Here is an 18,460-nt window from a genome sequence, read left to right on the forward strand (position 1 = left end):
CCCGGGTTCCAGCGATTCTCCTGCCTCAGCCTCCTGGGTAGCTGGGATTACAAGTGCGCGCCACCACACTCGGCTAATTTGTGTATTTTTAGTAGCAATGGGGTTTCACCATGTTGGCCAGGCTGATCTCAAACTCCTGACCTCAGGTGATCTGCCCACCTCGGCCTCCCAAAGTGCTGGGATTACAAGCGTGAGCCACCACACCCGGCCATTAAACAAATATTTAAATGTATTTTACATTATTTTCATGTATTAATTTAAAGGAAACGCAGATTGTTTTAAACAATGTACAAAGAGAAATAGCATCACATGCAGAGACGTCAGTGGTTTGGCAGTCAGGGTGGCCTCGAGAAAATCCTCTCTCCAGCACTTACTTACTTTGTGACCTTGAGCACGTTACTGAAGCCTTCCTGAGCTTCAGTGTCCTTCTCTGTTAAAATGAACACCGTAAGGCTTACTTACACCGGGCTGAGGAGAAGCTTAAATGGCACCGTCCACTAAACTGAGAGCGTAGTCCTTGGCTCATAGTAGGTGCCCAATTCCAATGTCTGTTTCCCTCCAGTTTTGTATTGGAAAGTACCTGGTGATTCTCTCAAAACCTCAAAGGAGGTCTGGAGAGGGTGGAAGCTAAGCCAGGTAAGGATACACTATTCAGGCTTGGACCACGGCCAGTTCTTCTGAGAATCTGTTGTCTCGAACTCCTGACCGCAGGTGACCCACCTGCCTCGGCCTCCCAGTGTGCTGGGATTACAGGCGTGAGTTACCATGCCTGGCCCCCTGGTCGCTTTTTAAAGAAGCATGGGAGGGTTTTTTCAGCACCTGAGCACTTCTAGAAAGTGTCTATAGCAAATATATAACCTGCAGGGCTAAGGACTTAGAGACTACATGCAGTCTATTGTTCCCACAGATTCTCTGTAACTGCCTTTCTCCCCGCCCCCATGTAGGCACGTGGCATTGAGACTAAGGGGTCAGGTGCCCATTAAGTTCGTTTAGGGTTTGGTTCATCTGGCTGTTTCCTTTCCATCTGAGGTGTTATCAATCTTGGATTACTTGCCCTTAAAGCACAGAGACGGAGTCCCTGGGCTGTTGCCTAGGGCAGTACACAGATAGATTCATTGGTCAGGGATGTGCCTCACCCTTGAACAGATCTGACATTCCTTTTCATAGGAGTGGAAATGGCCAATGTCCCACTTGGACCAATGTCTAAACCACTGTAATTTCTTTTAACATGTCTATGCATTTTAAGGAAAATAAATGCCCCCACTGGTAAGAAAAAAAAAAAAAGGCTCTTATTTGAAAAACAAGAATCTTAGCTTGAATGGGCAGGTTTTGTCTCCAAGGAGATTTGAGGTTGAAGAATTTCAGCCTTCAATGACCTTCACTTTTGAGGTTTTTTATTTAATTTTGGCTGCCCTATTGCCACCAGGTGGTTAATGAAAGGAAAAGGTGCCACCTCAAAAACACTGGCCTCGTTTATTCTTTCTTTTAGTCACCCATTCAGAAATTATTCACTGACCTACTGCTCAGCACAGGGCACTGAGGGGTTAAAGTTATGTGCTGAAATCAGAGAGCAGAGACTACAGCACAATTATTGGACTCACCCAAGGTGCTTTGTTTTCATAGTTGAAAGGGAAGTGGACTGTGCATTTGCTTCAGTAAATTTGACAAGAATAACAGGGTGGGTCCTTGGCTCCTCAAATTGACTGGGAACCTGTCAGACCAAGTGTGCAAATGCACAGTTCACACACAGTGCCCTTCCTGCCTGGGAATGCCCCCAGGTAACTGATCAGTGGTTTTTGATGCAGAGGAAGTAAAATGGCATTTTTTACTTCCTGTGGGTAATTCATAACAGGAGCTGCCACTTACTGTACACCTACTATGTGCCAGGTTTTGTCACCCAACATCTATGATCCTCACAACAGCCTAACCTGGAAGGCATTATTTCTACTCTACAGATAACATCCCAGAGTCTCAACCTCCTCCTGATACCTCCCAAGATCCCAGGTGTAATACGGTAGCCTCCCAAGGCAGGAGAAGCAGAACTCAGGAAGGGCATGGGGTTATTCTAGGCAGCAGGACGCCCTTGCTGCTGTGCCCCAATTCGTTCCCCAGCACATGTTGCTGATTGTGATCACAACATTCTCTGGCTTGCTATGCTGTGCAGTCCTTCTCAATACAGTGCTCCAAACAGACACTACCAGACATTCTGGATGGCAAGTGAGACATAACCTATTTGCCACCAGTGCTTGCCACCAGTGCCTGCTACCTGATAGCAGACACTGATAGCTCTTAAAACTAGAAAGGATCACAAAATTGATTTGGTCTAGACAATGTGTGCTGTGATCTTGAAGGCCAGTCTCTCTAGTAGAATAAAGATTATTTTCTTGCCATATTCCTCATGCTCAACACCTTCTGTGCAGGTCTGATGTGCCATCCCAGACTCTGGGACGGGACAGCATGGTGGGGAAGCACATAGTTTGAAGTAGGATAGACCCAGATTTGAATCCAGGCTCTGCTACTTGCTAATCATGAAACCCTGAACAAATTCCTGCCCCTTTTTGAGCCTTCATCTCCTACTCTGTAGAATGGAGATAATACCATTATCTACCTACCTCATGGGGTAGTTATGGGGATCGAATGAGATCATAGATGTAAGGATTTAGCTCTGTGCCTGACATGTAGTGAGCGTTCAATAGGCTAAAGTTTCCATTATTATTAGTCTGAATTATTATTATTAATAGCTCCAGTGAAGTTCAAAGTGAGTGCCATGTCCTGTTGCACTCTCTGCTCTCTGAGATGCTCGTTTGTTTATGTCTCCATGACTTATTTCCAACTGGTAATTTCTTCCATGAGCTACTCTGTAGATCACTGGCATGAGGTCAACATCCCAATATTCTGGAAATCCCAGTTCCTGGGTAGAACGTGAAATGTCTGTATGTGGCTTTTCCTTCTGTATGCCCTTCTTCACCAGGTCCTTTCTGTTCTCTCTTCCTGTGACCCTCTGGAGTTGGGCAATTGGTGAAGAGGACAAGCAAAGGGAGGAGGACCAAGAGCATCAACAAAATCCAGAAATGCTCTTTTAAGGGAAGCTGGCTGTGTAGCAGGGATTGTCCCAGGCTCTGGGACTGTGAGCATGACTGACCAAGTCCTGCCTTCATGGGCTTATGTCTCATGAAGAGGTCAACCAAAACCCAGAAAACAGTGAAATAAAATTATCTTTCTAAAATGGGTCTGCCCCGCTAGCCTCTGTCTTAGCATCTTATCTGACTCATTCATAACAGAGATCACAATCTGTAATGACTTTGTTTTATTTTTGCTCCAAATTAGTGGGCAGGGAACATGCCTGGCTCATCCACTGCTATATCCAAGGACCCAGAATGGGGCTTTGCCTGTCCAAAGTGCTCAGTGAACACAGAGCAAATGAACAAGTGATTAAGTGATGGTTTGTGAAATTTTTGTTCTGAGCCCAGAGTTTAAACTTCAGGCTACTTTTTTGTTGCTAGCACTGGTCAGTCATCTCCCTATGTAAGACAATTGAAAAGAAAATTCATTTTCATAATTCATGCAGTTTTTATTTTATAAAATGTGTGGGTTCCTTAAGGAGATCATTCTCTCCCAGATTAACTGTCTATGGCTGAATTAAAAAGACCATTGGAGGCCATTTGTCTTCTGGATTTGACACTTGGAGCAGGTGGCACTATCTGGCAGGAACTGGGTCGGGGGAGCTCATGAGGCTTGACTCCAAAGCTGGGTAGTGTGTTGAATTGGTCTGGAGAGGGCTGCATGCCTGTGATGCCTGTGAGGAGAGGAGCTTCTCTTATTATTCCCTCTCCTGCATCAGTTTGCATCTAGGCTACTGTCAACATGTCAGGTTGACAAAATCATTGAGCTCAAGGAATGGAACTGTAGCACCATAAACCTCAATAATCTGGTAATACCAGGTTGCAGTGTGTATCAGTGTAGCCTATGGTCTGGGCAATTCATAACAAGAGCTGCCACTTACTGTGCACCTACTATGTGCCAGGTCTTGTTGTTGCCCAACATCTATGATCCTCACAACAGCCTAACCTAGAAGGCATTATTTCTACTCTACAGATAACATCCCAGAGTCTTAACCTCCTCCTGATACCTCCTAAGATCCCAGGTATAATCCTGTAGCCTCCCAAGGCAGGAGAAGTAGAGCTCAGGAAGGGCATGGGGTTACTCTAGGCAGCAGGATACCCATGCTGCCATGCCCCAATTCATTGCCCAACACATGTTGCTGATTGTGATCACAGCATTCTCTGGCTTGCTATGCTGTGCAGTCCTCAATACAGTGCTGGAAGCAGACACTATCAGGCATTCTGGATGGCAAGTGAGATGTAACCTATTTGCCTCCAACTCTTTGAATAGTGTATGTAAAAGGCTTTGCCCTAGGAATTAGAATCCTGGATTCAGAGTGTTACGCTGTAACCATGTAACTTTGAGCAAATTGCTTCTCTCTCCTGACCTCAGTTTATTAACCTGTAGGATGGAAATTATCCCATACCATATCTGGCTCAAAAAGTCACCATATAAATATAAGCTGGTGAATTGGTTTCACTGGCACTGAAGTCCTGTTTTTAATTGTACCTGGATTGTGAATCAATAAGGATCAGGCCCCTGTACAAACATGAAGCATCCTCAAAAATGGCAGCTGTGCCTGGAGTTGTGATCAGCATCTTCTCGAGGCTTCCCTTAAGGACCCTGAGTGGACTATTTGACTTCCTAAAAGTCACTGGGTGAGCTTGTTAATGCAGATTGCTGGGCACCCTCCCAAATGACTGATTAAGCTTTCCTGGGGATGGCTCCTGGCATCAGCATCTCTGAATCATTCCTCAGGTGATTCTGCTGCATGCTGCACCACTGTTTCAGTGGAAAAATGTATAGATTTAGAACGCCTCGGCCGGGTGCGGTGGCTCAAGCCTGTAATCCCAGCACTTTGGGAGGCCGAGATGGGCGGATCACGAGGTCAGGAGATCGAGACCATCCTGGCTAACACGGTGAAACCCCGTCTCTACTAAGAAATACAAAAAAAAAAAAAAAAATAGCCGGGCGAGGTGGCAGCGCCTGTAGTCCCAGCTACTCGGGAGGCTGAGGCCGGAGAATGGCGTGAACCCGGGAGGCGGAGCTTGCAGTGAGCTGAGATCCGGCCACTGCACTCCAGCCTGGGCGACAGCGCGAGACTCCGTCTCAAAAAAAAAAAAAAAAGAACGCCTCTGCTCTGGATAGGACCATGTTGAACTTTGGGATTTTAAATATCTAGGTAGCTGCTTAGCAAAAAGAGGCCCCTATCTCTTCCCCACCTTTGTCTGACAAATTCTTATTCATCTTTTAGGCCTATTCAAATGCCTCATCCTCTGGAAAGACCTCCCTCACTGTCCTCCTAGAGCCCTCCAACCCATGTTTTGAGCACCTACTGTGTACTAGGCACTCTACTAAGCTCTAAAATGCATTACTATATTTACTCCTCTTCCTTTGAGAATAGAAGCTAATGCCATCACCACCACCTCTGCTCACACCTTAGAGTTGAGAAAAGGTGACTCAGAGAATCAAAGTGACTTTCTCTAGGATGTTTGGCTCTTATTGCATTATAGTTCATCATAATAGGCCTGTCTCTCCTACATGAGTGTGAGGTCCTTAACCTTGGGAATTGCTGACATTTGCATTCCTGGGAGCAAACATGGGGCCTGGCACATAGTAGATGCTCAACAAACCTTTGTTAAATTGAAGTGAAAAAAATAACAGAACAATTATGGTAATATAGAAAAGAGTATTTCTGTTTGCTTTCCAGCCTCTGCCTTTGTTCAAGTTCAGGGTTCCACTAGAGGAGGAGGAGGCTGACTTCTTTTGGGATTGAAGACTACAGATGTCTTCAAACTCTCCTGTAACCCTATGCTGTTGATTCTGGTCTTCTGGTAGCTTTCTTCTAAGTAACATCAGAAGACCTAGCAAGTCACAGGTTAGGGACTGAAGAAACACTTGATTGGTTGGTTGAGCTGGGGGTTCAGAAGAGAGGTGAATATATCTTTGATGAGCTTTTTTGTGGCTTGTAGATTAAATTTATTTTCTTCTTATGAAAGGAAAAAGGCCAGGCTCAGTGGTTCACTCCTATAATCTCAGCATTTTGGGAGGCCAAGGTAGGAGGATCACTTGAACCCAGGTGTTTGAGACCAGCCTGGGCAACATGGTAAGACCCCCTCTCTACAAAAACTAAAATTAGCCCGGTGTTGGAGTGTGCTCGTGAGGTCCCAGCTACTTGGGAGACTGAGGCAAGATAATTGATTGAGCCCAAGAGGTCAAGACTGCAGTGTGCTGTGTTCACACCACTGCACTCCAGCCTCTGCAGTGCACTGTGTTCACACCACTGCACTCCAGCCTCGGCAACAGAAGGAGACCCTGTCTCAAAAGAAAAAAGAGAAAAGAAAGAAAAACATACTTTTTCACACCTAACTTGGCAGACTGCCGTGGTCATAAATTTACAAATTCATTTCAAATACAGTTATCTTCAGTCCCAGTAATGACTTTTTAAAAATCATATGGCTGTAAAGCAGGAAAGTTGGAGAAGATGTCTGAGTTTCTTTCCAACATTAGGGTTCTGTGATTACATTAGGACCCTGGATATGGTTTAGAGCAAGTTTAAATTACTTAAGTACAAAGCAGCTCTAAAAATGGAATGTCTTCAAGTGAATTAGATTTTCTTTCCAATCTAATCTCCTCTTCCCAGTTAGTCATAATCTGAACTTTGTATCTAAATTTCTGCGCCTTGATATATGGAGACATTTAGAAAAAAATGAAACTCAAAGAGAAACAAACTATAACAGCACACATAAAAATAGTAACACAAACCAGTTATCCTAGAGCTTAATAGTTTCTCATAACTTCTTAGGCTGTCTTAGAAGTGTTCATTTACAGGTTGGGTGCGGTGGCTCACGCCTGTAATCCTAGCACTTTGTGAGGCCAACGCGGGTGGATCACGAGGTCAGGAGTTGAAGACCAGCCTGACCAACATGGTGAAACCCTGTCTCTACTAAAAATACAAAAATTAGCCAGGTGTGGTGGCATGTGCCTGTAATCCCAGCTACTCAGGAGGCTGAGGCAGGAGAATCACTTGAACCCAGGAGGCGAGGTTGCAGTGAGCCAAGATCACACCACTGCACTCCAGCCTATGCGACAGAGTGAGACTCTATCTCCAAAAAAGAAAAAAGAAGTGTTCATTTACATAGTTTGGTTACAAGTTTTGGGTAACATGGTGGAAATGATAAGGATTGCATGTGCTATTTGATTGCTTTTTTCTTGCCTTAATCAAAGCCATAACCCCTACTTACCTTTGAACTTTGTTTTTTCATTTGTTTTGCAGCGAAAACGGAAACAGAGCACCCAAGATGAAGATGCTGTTAGCCTTTGCAGTCTCGACATAAGTGTAAGTATAGTCCTTTCTACCCCCACTGGCGCCGAGAGCATCTCTCTTCTCTGAAGATTATTTGTTAATAATATGCTGTGTGCTTGAAGTGGACTTCCAGGATCTGACTATGGAAGTTGTGACCTGGGGGAAAATTTTTTTTAACTGAAAAACATTTTATTTCACTGGAGAAAACTGTGTGGCCAATTTAAACTTCCAGGCTAAGTTGTTTATTGCCTATGTCTTTTCTCTCATAAAATGAATTATGAACTCAGTACATCTGGGTAGAATCTAGATAAATACGAGTGTGCTCTTTTAAAGGCTGGTTCCAGAAGATGGAAGAGATGTTTGTCCCCCTTTGAGGGACAGTTAGTGGCTTGGCCCAGCTCACGCAGCCGGATGGGCCAAAGGCCAGAAGAAGACTCCAGCAACGTAGTGGAGTGAGTGGCTTTGGATCAGCAGATCTTAGTTTGAGTCCAGATTCTGTACTTACCATCTGTGTGACACCTTTCCCTACCTGTTTCCTCATCTGGAAAATAGGGATGAAAAGACTTAACCTGACAAAATTTGGGAGGGGATCAAATAAAACAATAAAAGAGAGAATACTAAACACATTACTTGTACATACTGGACACCCACTAAATATTTGCCTCATTGTGTTTTTTTTTAAATCAGAAGTTTGTAGAAGATGCTCAAGTGTCTTGGTAGTTGACTGTTGGTGATGATCAAGGTGGAAAAGCTTTCTTGGCTTTGTTTCAGAACATGTCCTTGAATACTTAATTTCATCGCTTTCTTTGTGTGGCCACCTTGTCTCCCCACTGATGCAACTGGGAAGCCTACCTTAGCCTCTGATGCCCTCATTATCCAGGGCCTGGGAGGTGGAGTAGGAATTCAGGCCCTCCCTGGGCTCCCCTTGTCAACTCATCATCTACACGTCCCTGGGGTTTAACCACTGTGCTCTGTGGATCCATCTAACATTAGGCCCTGCTCGCTCTCCTCTATGGAGACCATGAAAGCTACTCTTATGAGATGAGAAGCCTTCCAAGCTGGGAATAAAAAACTGAGTCATGGTTCTGGCTCTACCTATAATTAACAGTGTACCTTGGATGAGTCATTTCCTTTCTCTGAACCTCTGTTTCTTCATTTGTTAAAAAATAAAAAGAAAAAAGGTTTGGGATCAGGCCTTCTAAAACCATTGTGAAAAGGAAACTCATTAGATATGGATTGTCAGGTACTCAACTGATAACATTATTTACCAGTGTGAACAATGTTTTTTAAGCTATTTTTAATTACTGCAGAGTTTTCTGTGGTGCAAGCAGCCATGATGGAGTGAGCTTGAACTGGCACTAATTAATGTACTTCAGCATCTATTTTACCATATGGTGTTTGTTTGTTCCAATCTTTAGACCCTCAGATTGATGGAGTTGGGCCAGTTTACTAGGTTGCCATGGTGAACAGAACAAAAAGATGATGTTCCTCTGGGTTTTACTTTACTCATTGAATATTTTGTTATTGACAAGTGAAGTCTATGGAATTTCTCTTAGCAGCAGCAAGATTTTTTTGTGTGTTTGAATCTTTTTAATTTTGTGGAAGTTTACTTTTAGATTTTAAAGATTTTCAGAATTTAAAGACTGTCAGAATTTACAGAGCCCTTAGCCACCATGTATGTATTCCAGTCCCTTCACTTTGCAAATAAAGAAGTGGAAGCCCTGGAGGTGTAATGACTCAAGCAAGACTTCAATCCAGGTCACTTCTAAGATTATGCCTTGTCTTACATTTTTCCCCAAGTATATTATTGATATCCATTTTTCAGGAAAGCATGTCTCTAGATGCTTTCTATCAAAGAACCACTAACATTGCATTAAAGGACTGTTTACAACTATGAATTATGATTTGATTTTTGTCTTGATTGTCATCAGTGGCCTTGACTTCCCATCAAGGTCACAAGCCTGTGGATAATTTGGCTTCTTTTCTCCTTGTGCAGCTACGGACGATGTTTTCTTTTTTCTTAACCATCTCATATATTATGTTTTGTCAGAGTAAAGAGACTTGTATAGAAGATGAATCTACCCCATTACCACCACCATGGCCGATCCCTACGCTTAGGGTCTCAACTCTGGACAGACTTATTTCTGATTTACCTGGCATTTTTCCTGAATCTTGGCAAACAGGGCTGAGTTTCCTCCATTTATTGCCACATAGTATAATAGTTGCAGAAGTTGGAAGAATTCTAGAAACTGTTGTAGGAACATGAAAACTGCTGTTTTGCAGATTCCACTGACCATTAGAGTCATATGGAGATGATAGAGGGTGTGACAGATCCAGATGTGGCCATGGAGGGAGTGTGACTAAATTTAAGTAACTTTCTCGCAGTAGGCACTCTGGAGAGATGAGTTGAATGGAATTAAATGGTAGATAGAGCCACACAGGAGAAGATGTTTTGCCATTAAGGCAACAATGGTGAAATGATTATCTGAATCCAATAAACTAATTGCTCTAATAAGTAAATGGCCTCTGCAGGCTACTCAAAGGAGCTTTATCTTTGTGCATTTAAATGATGATATCCAATAGAGTCACTATCCCTGAGCTAACTGGCAGTATTACTGAAGAGTTTTTTTCAGACTGTTTCTATGTGTAGTGGAAAGTATCTTTGGAAAAAAAAAAAAAAGGTGGGTCCCATTGGATGACTCATACCAGAGGATGTGAGGGTTTGAGAAAGTAATGTGAGTAACTTTCAATTTTTATTCCATTTAATAAGTCGTAAGACATTTGCCAGATATGTGCTTTGAACAAGAAATTGCTAGATGAGGGGACAGGTCTTTGGGGATCATAGTCAAGTTTTCATTGAGTCCCAGCTCAATGCTAGATACACAGTAGATTCTTGATAAATACTGTTGATGGGTTAAAAAACAAAACAAAACAGTGAACTCGCCTAATGTATACCTCTTCTGAAGAAATATCTCTGGGACTTAAAGTTGAGAAATATTAACACAGACTAAATCCCCCTTTGATTAAAAAGTAAGTGCCCTATAGCAGCAGTCCCCAAACTTTTTGACACCAGGGACCAGTTTCATGGAAGACAGTTTTCCACTGACCAGGTGGGGTAGGGGATGGTTTCAGGATGATTCAAGCACTTTACATTTATTGTGTACTTTATTTCTATTATTATTACATTGTAATACATAATGAAATAGTTACATAACTCATCATAATGTAGAATCAGTGGGAGCCCTGAGCTTGCTTTCCTGCAACTACACAGTCCCATCTGGGAGTAACGAGAGGTAGTGACAAATCATCAGGCATTAGAATCTCATAAGGGGCCAAAACCTAGATCCCTTGCATGCGTAGTTCACAATAGGGTGTGTGCTCCTATGAGAATCTAAAGTCTCCACCGCTGATCTGACAGGAGGCGGAACTTGGGCGATAATGAGAAAGATGGAGCATGACCATAAATACAGATAAAACTGTGCTTGCTTGCCCGCCGGCCACTCACCTTTTACTGTGCAGCCTGGTTCCGTGGCCCTATAGAATGTTTGATGTTATCATCACTCAGACACCCTTCAGGATGACTGACGTTATTCTTACAGAACAGGGATCCTCGCTTGTTTAGGGGGATGCATCACTTACTCTTTTGGGAATCTGGTGATAGCATAGGAAATTTTACAAGATTGATGTGTGATTTCAGGGGATTCATGGATCCCAGCCAAGACCCCATGTTAAGGGTTTCTCTTACAGAGGAAACTGGAAGGGTCTTAAAGCTCGGTGATGGGTGACGTATCTCCAAATAATTGTTTTCTGACTCTCTACTCCCAGCACTTGGTGAAAAATGAATTCTGACTGGAGAGTCAATGTTAGTTGATGATATAATCGGTCACTATTTTTTCCCACCGCCTCACCGCCTCACCCAATCCCCTGACTGGGCCCCCAACTTCCTGGTGGGTTAGAACACAAATTATTTCTGAGGGAAAATAAAAAGCAACGTACACTTTTGAGAGCAATCTGCCGAGTGGAGAAGGCTCCCAGCAGCCACCTACGAATCTCCTCTCACGTCAGAGGATATGAGTAGGATGGTTTCAGGGAGCTTGCCTCCCCCACAGCACTTTTCTAGTTTAAATTCTTATGGGCAAGAGACGATGTAGCTCATGTCACCACAGGAAAGGCCCTTGGTGCCAGAGCTCCTGCTGCAGAGCACAGCTCAGCACCACACATTCTTTCTCATAAAACAAATGAGCTCTGGGTAGAAATAAAAATAGCCTCCAATGATAAAGTAATATAAAAATAAAAAGGAATATATGTTCTCTAGAAAAATTGGAAAATGTGAACAATAGTTTGACAATCCCACCTCAAAGCCATAGCTACATTTTGATGAATTTCCTTCCTGTCATTATATACAAACCTTTATTTTTTTCATTATGAAATATTTCAGACATACAAATGGTATAAAGATAATAGAAAACCCCACGTAGCTACCAATGCAACTGAAGAAATACGCCTTTAACAGTGATGCCAAAGACCCTTGCAAAACCTTTGCTTTGTGGAGTTTGATGTTTGTTTCTGCTTTGCATGTCCATAAGTTTGCTATGGACATGTATCCCTAAATAACATATATATATTTAACCAGCTTTTAAAATTTATATAAGCATACATAGTTTTTAAAAATTGAGATCGGGCAGGCACACACAGTAGGCCTATAATCCCAGCACTTTGGGAGACTGAGGTGAAAGGATCATTTGAGCCCAGAAGTTCAAGACCAGTCTGGGCAACACAGGGAGACCCTGTTTCTACAAAAAAATTAAAAATTAGCCAGGTATGGTGATGCATGCCTGTAGTCCCCACTACTTGGGAAGCTGAAGTGGGAGGATCGATTGAGACTGGGAGGTTGCTGCAGTGAGCTGTGACTGTGCTGCTGCACTCTAGGCTGGGTGACAGAGTAAGACCCTATCTCAAAAAAAAAAAAGAAAAAGAAAAAGAAAAGAAAGGGGTTATAGTACAAATTAATTTATTCATGAATTTTTCACATACTATATTAAGAACATGTCATCATATTATGAAATATTCTGTAAGAATATTATTTTTAATAACAATAGAGTACTTTATCAAATGGGTTCATTTAAATCTATTCCACCGACCCTTTACTGGGTATTTAGATAAGTTCCAACTTTTCACTATTATAAGTAATGCTGATGGGCATCCAGGAACATGTTTGTGTAATCTCTTTTATCAGTAGGATAAAGTTTGAGATATGAAATTCCTGGCTAAAAGAGTATGAATATTTTTACAATCTGTGAACAGGTTTATCCTCTGCTTCTGGCAGTGAAGTGCAACTGAAGTTTAGAGCTGTTGAGTGTCTTGTGTGGAATCTCACAGGCGTGGGAGATTGTTTTCAGCTTTCCCTGGCCCTTCTCTCTTCCCACTACATGGCCAGTCCCTTGCTAAGACTGTAACTTGAGGTGGGACATTTGCTTCCCCCCTCCACCTATCCTGCCTTTAGGAGAGCCCCTGACAGGGCCCACACTCCTCTCTTGACTGATGGGGATGGAGCTGGTGGTGGGGCATCTTTTCTATTCTGGTGGAGCTTTCCCATGGGAGCATGTGGCTGGACCATCACTTGGGGTGAGATAGGATTGGAGTTCACATTCTTCCTGCATTTTTATTTTGCTGATTTGCAACCATCAAGATGGCCCTGTTTAAGCTCCTGGCAAGGAATACTTGGGAAGAATGTGCTCACAGCTCTCAGTGCTTTTGAGATCCATGTATTAGGATTCTTCTGCCCCTTTTGAGAAATCTACACAGAAATCCACATGGCAAATGTTTGAATCTCACCCCTTCCCTCTCTTCCTAAGGGTAGTAGTTGAGGAAGAGCTGAGCTATGGTCTGCCAACAGTGGAGGAGGCTCTTCTGGAGCTCACTAACATGACTGCAAGACCCTCACTGAGGTCGAGCAGTATTCAGCATCTCTGTGGCCTCCTCACTGGCCTCCCTGCCTCTTTGTAGTCTGCCCTCTAAGCATCAGCCAGGGGCATCTTTCCAAGATGTCATGCTGCCTCCAGGTTCCCAGACTGTGCTTCCAAAGGCTTGCACCATCTGGCGCCTGCCTACCTCCTGAACCACTCCCTTCCACCTTTTACACATGCAGGCCAACCATGCTGGGTTTCTTTCAGTTTCTCAAAGTCGTCATGCTCCATCTCGTCCCTGGGCCTCTGCACATGCTATTCTCCCGTGTGTGGAATGCCTGCTGTTCCTTCTTCTCCCCACATTTCACCTGGCTCGTGCTCCCTTACCCTTCTTATCTAGCTCTCCTCTAAGAGGCTCCCAGACTTTCCAGGATTCCTTTGTACCTTTCCCTGCAGCCATTCCCTACCACCACTACCCCACGCTCACAAGCTTGTGTCCCCGTCCTAGTCTTTATCACCCAGCATTGTGATGCCTGCTTCCATTTCACCTTCAGAAGCAGGCTGTGAGCCCTTCACAGGGAGGGCTGTGTTCTATTCTTGTTACATCCCCAACACCTGGCACAGGGCCTTGCCCATAGGAGGTGCTGAATAAACACTGAATGAAGGTATGCTTGAAATTTCTTCTGTTGTATGAATAATTGAAAGAAAGGGACAGATAAATGTTAAAAAGTCAGTAGCATTTCCAAAAAAAGGAGGGTTGGGATAGAATTTTTAAAATTTAAGGCAGAAGATGAGATGAACATATTTTTCTCAGATGTGTGATGCCAGGAAGTCTTTTGGACTTCATTCACTCGGGTGTACAAAAGGCTATTCCTGATTTTTTTTGTAGTACATGGTATAGAAGTGATCTGTTTATAAGTTCACCAATAACCTGTGAATTCCCTCAAAGCAAATACATAGTGTCCATCATAGATGCTCCATAAATATGTCTGGGATGGGTGAATGAATGAATGAATGAATGAATGAATGAATGAATGAGTCTCAGATTGAGTTACTTATATGGGTATTCTGAGATGCTCAGTATTATTCTTACTAGCATGGTTTTCCTGGGATGAACAATCAGAATTTCAGGGAAGAAGGGACTAAATACAGAGTCCTTTCATTTAGGCATGGCTGTGAGAGATCTATTAGATACAGTGACAAGAGTATACTGTTGATTTAGTGCCATTTATGTGATGGGTACTCGTGCATATACATTTTATTATTTAATCCTCATGTTATCCCTTTAGAGATGAGGCAAACGGAGTGGATAGAAGTTATAAACTTGCCTGAGGCCCATAGCCAGCAAGTCACTCATAGCTGGATCTGGAGTCTCAGGCCTGTCCTCCCAATCACAGTGCTAATTATAGTTATTATATTAGTAAATAGCATACTATAGCATGCTAATATGAATTAAGTATTCATATGCTCTGTGCTTTCCAAATACCTCATTAAATTCTCACAGTGGTATGGTCCTGTGACAATGGAATGTATCATACCCTTTTTGCAGATGAGATGACTGAGAGTCAGAGAGATAAACAATTGGTTCAAAGTCACAGTAACATGAGGATTAAATAATAAAATGTATAATAGCACAGTGCCCATCACATAGTAAGCACTAAATCAACAGTAGCTGCTCTTGTCACTATGTATCTAATGAGTCTCTCACAGCCATGCTACTCTAGCCATTTGTAAATTTAAGCCCAGGATGGTTTGATTCCATAGCCTCCCCACACCACCTCCAGGACAGGAGAGGAGAAGAAAGCTTTTGGCTCTCTGGCTTTCAGTGCTGGTTGATGTTTAGTGCTTTTAGCTGGTCTTATTGACAAAGTTGCTTTGAGGTTTATGACAGGCATCCCCAGATTTCCATTAACTGTGCACTCCAGTTATTTATGCTGTCGTGTGCATGCCCAAAGCACAAGCATTGATATAGAAGAGGGGAAAAAAAGCTTTCCTGTCTCAGTTAAGCTAAATGGTGTTTCACTGCCAGGATATGTTAAACCAGGCATGGAATAGCTGCGAGATTTATTTTATCTTTGCTCAGCAGAGTCCAGATAATTAAAAAAGATACCATTTCTGTGGTTTTGTTTCTCTTGGTCTGTTCTGGAACTTGCTAACTGGGGAGATTAGCCTTGCCCTGGCCAGCATGGGGCCTTGATGAATTATGTGGGAGAGGTTAATAATGCTCTTATCACCGAGGAGACCAGGCATCTAGCTGAGATTGGGTCTTCATTAGCACATGCTTATATTTAACTTGTTGGCATTTTTCTTTGTTTGTTTGAATTTATGGTCTATTCCTGCTGTCTGTGAAACTGTTTGGGCTAAGGTAGCAGACACCGTATGTTTGGTCCAGTGGTGGTTCTGATGCTGCCACCTCTGATGGCAAATTTACTTGTGCTTTGAGTGTTCACACAGACACATTGCATCTTGCCTTTGGCCTAATAGATTAGTGGTAGATGATAGTTGCTGTAATCTTTTATCTTTGACTCACTTCTTGAAAAGCACAGTGACAAAGAAATTCCAAGGAGCTTCAGGACACACTCTCGGATGTGGATGATATAACAAAGTGTAAGTCAGTGTATTCACCTTTTCTCATTCCCCCTCAAAGTGACCTTGATGGGGCCCTTGTTAAATGAGGGTGCTTGTGCCCCAGAACACCTGTTTGTTGGAATTTATCACCAGAATTACAAACTTCAGGAGGTTAGAGAGTGAACATCATTCTGTACCTCAGTTTCCTCACCTGTAAAACTGAAATTGTAACAATGCCCTGCCTTAAAGTTGTAAGGATAAAAATGAGTTAATTCGTGCCAGGTGAGGTGGCTCACACCTATAATCCCAACACTTTGGAAGGCTGAGGCTGGAGGATTGCTTGAGCCCAGGAGTTCGAGAACAGCCTGGGCAATATAGTGAGACCTCTTCTCTACAAAAAAATTTATATAGCCATTAAAAAAGAATGAGATCATGTCCTTTGCAGGGACATGGATGGAGCCATTATCTTTGGCAAACTAACGCAGGAACAGAAAACCAAATACCATATGTTCTCACTTATAAGTGGGAGCTAAATGGTGAGAACACATGGACACATAGAGGGGAACAACATACACTTGGGCTATCAGAAAGTGGAGGGTGGGAGAAGGGAGGAGGGAGAGGATCAGGAAAAACAACTAATGGGTACTGGGCTTAATATTTGGGTGATGAAATAATCTGTATAACAAACCTGCATGACACATATTTACCTATGTAACAAACCAACACATGTACTCCTGAACTTAAAAGTTAAAAAACAAAAAAACAGAAAAACACGTAGCACAAAAGTAAAACTTGTTTGATGTTTTAAAAAAATAATAAATTTAAAACTTAGCTGAGTGTGGTGGCATGCACCTATAGTCCTAGCTACTTGAGAGGCTGAGGTGGGAGGATCACCTGAGCCCAGGAGGCAGAGATTGCAGTGAGCTAAGATCATGCCACTGCACTGCAGCCTAGGTATCGGAGCAAGATCCTGTCTTTATTTTAAAACAAACAAATAAAATAAAATAAAAGGTTAATTTATGTAAAGTACTTAGTACCTGGCCTATCATGAGCACACACACACACACAAAAAAAAAACAAACAAAAAACAAACCAAAAAAAACCTATTGTTGCTATTGATTTTATTATACAAAATCAACTTTATTGTTAAGTTCGGAGGTCTTTGTTATTAGTACAAGTATTCCATAAATAGAATTGATCATATAATTTTAAAAAGCAGTATATGAGGTCAGGCACAGTGGCTTACGCCTGTAATCCCAGCACTTTGGGAGGCTGAAGCAGGTGGAGTATAAGGTCAGGAGTTCGAGACCAGCCTGGCCAACGTGGTAAAACCTCGTCTGTACTAAAAATACAAAAATTAGCTGGGTGTGGGGGTGCATGCCTGCAATCCCAGATACTCGGGAGGCTGAGGCAGGAGAATCGCTTAAACCAGGGAGTGGGAGATTGCAGTGAGCCGAGACCATGCCACTGCACTCCAGCCTGGCGACAGCGAGACTGCATCTAAAAAAAAAAAAAAAGTATATGAAAAGAGGTATATAAGGATTTTTATTACGGCATTGTTTATGATAGCCAAAACTGGAAACAGCACGAATATCTAAATTATATAGACTTGTAAATGCATTGAGAATATAAGTGTAAAATGCAGTTACAGAACACATGCTATATATGTTATGCTCCTATATGTTTATGTGCATTTATCTGTATAAAGGAAGAAGTATGGAAGAGCATACACTGTATTGTGGATAGTCCTTAGATTGGGAGAATGGAATTGTGGGGATGAGGAGATTAAGTTCTAGGGATTCCTGAGCTTTGGTATTTTGCAAAACCTGTGAACACCCCTTTCCCCACAAAGATTGTTTATATGTGCCCAAAGCAAAATTCAGAAGGTTACAGCAAACAAGTTATGTTGAAATATAGTTATAAAAATGTTTAAAAACAAATCTGTGGTTAGAGCATGTGCTTCTTAATGCATTAAGTAACATCTGGCAACAAGTCTAATAACTAATACACCTTCAGTGATATGATAAGAATAAGAATAAATGATATTTTGAAATACCTACACCAACTACACTGTCATTTGAAAATATAGTGATTTCTATGTTGACAGTCAGAGGTCTGAGAATGCTTCTGTGATGTGTAGTCGCCATTCATACTGGAAAGAAATACTAAATTTCAATCATTGGTGAAAATAAAGATGTATCTCATTTTTCCATCCAAGCTTGAAGATGCCCTGAATTTTATTCAGTGAACTCTTGAGGGTGTGAGAATTCTAGATTATGAATCTCTGCTTAAAACAATCTGTTATGATAAGCTTTTCTATTACATTTGTAATACAAATGACTGCAAAAAATACAAGTATAATAGATTTTGACCTGTTGGTATATGAGATTGTTAGTGTTAGTAAAGATAAGAGTGTAAAACATTATGTAAGTTGTTTTTAGGAAGACCATGTAATAGTCATGAAATCAGTTCTCAGCACTTGGTGTTTAGATTTTTCCTTGAGAACAGTTTAGTTTACTGGTCCTTCACATTGCTTTTTTAAATCTTTTGTTTGTTTGTTTTTGTTTTTAGTTTTTAG

The 18,460-nt window shown here is 42.1% G+C and overlaps 1 protein-coding gene across 5 annotated transcripts in view; it reads left to right on the plus strand.

Annotated features, from left to right (window-relative positions):
- The window catches only part of ARHGEF3 (Rho guanine nucleotide exchange factor 3), a 340,100-nt gene that overhangs the window by 174,003 nt on the left and 147,637 nt on the right, over nt 1-18,460 (plus strand). For all 5 annotated transcript variants that reach the window (XM_009200514.2, XM_003894270.3, XM_009200516.2 and 2 more), the window contains one exon: nt 7,379-7,441. In XM_009200514.2, the coding sequence (XP_009198778.1) occupies nt 7,379-7,441 (63 nt within the window). The remainder of the gene's footprint in view (nt 1-7,378; nt 7,442-18,460) is intronic.

This window comes from Papio anubis, chromosome 2, assembly GCF_008728515.1.
Source record: "Papio anubis isolate 15944 chromosome 2, Panubis1.0, whole genome shotgun sequence".
Classification (NCBI taxonomy): Eukaryota; Metazoa; Chordata; class Mammalia; order Primates; family Cercopithecidae; genus Papio; species Papio anubis.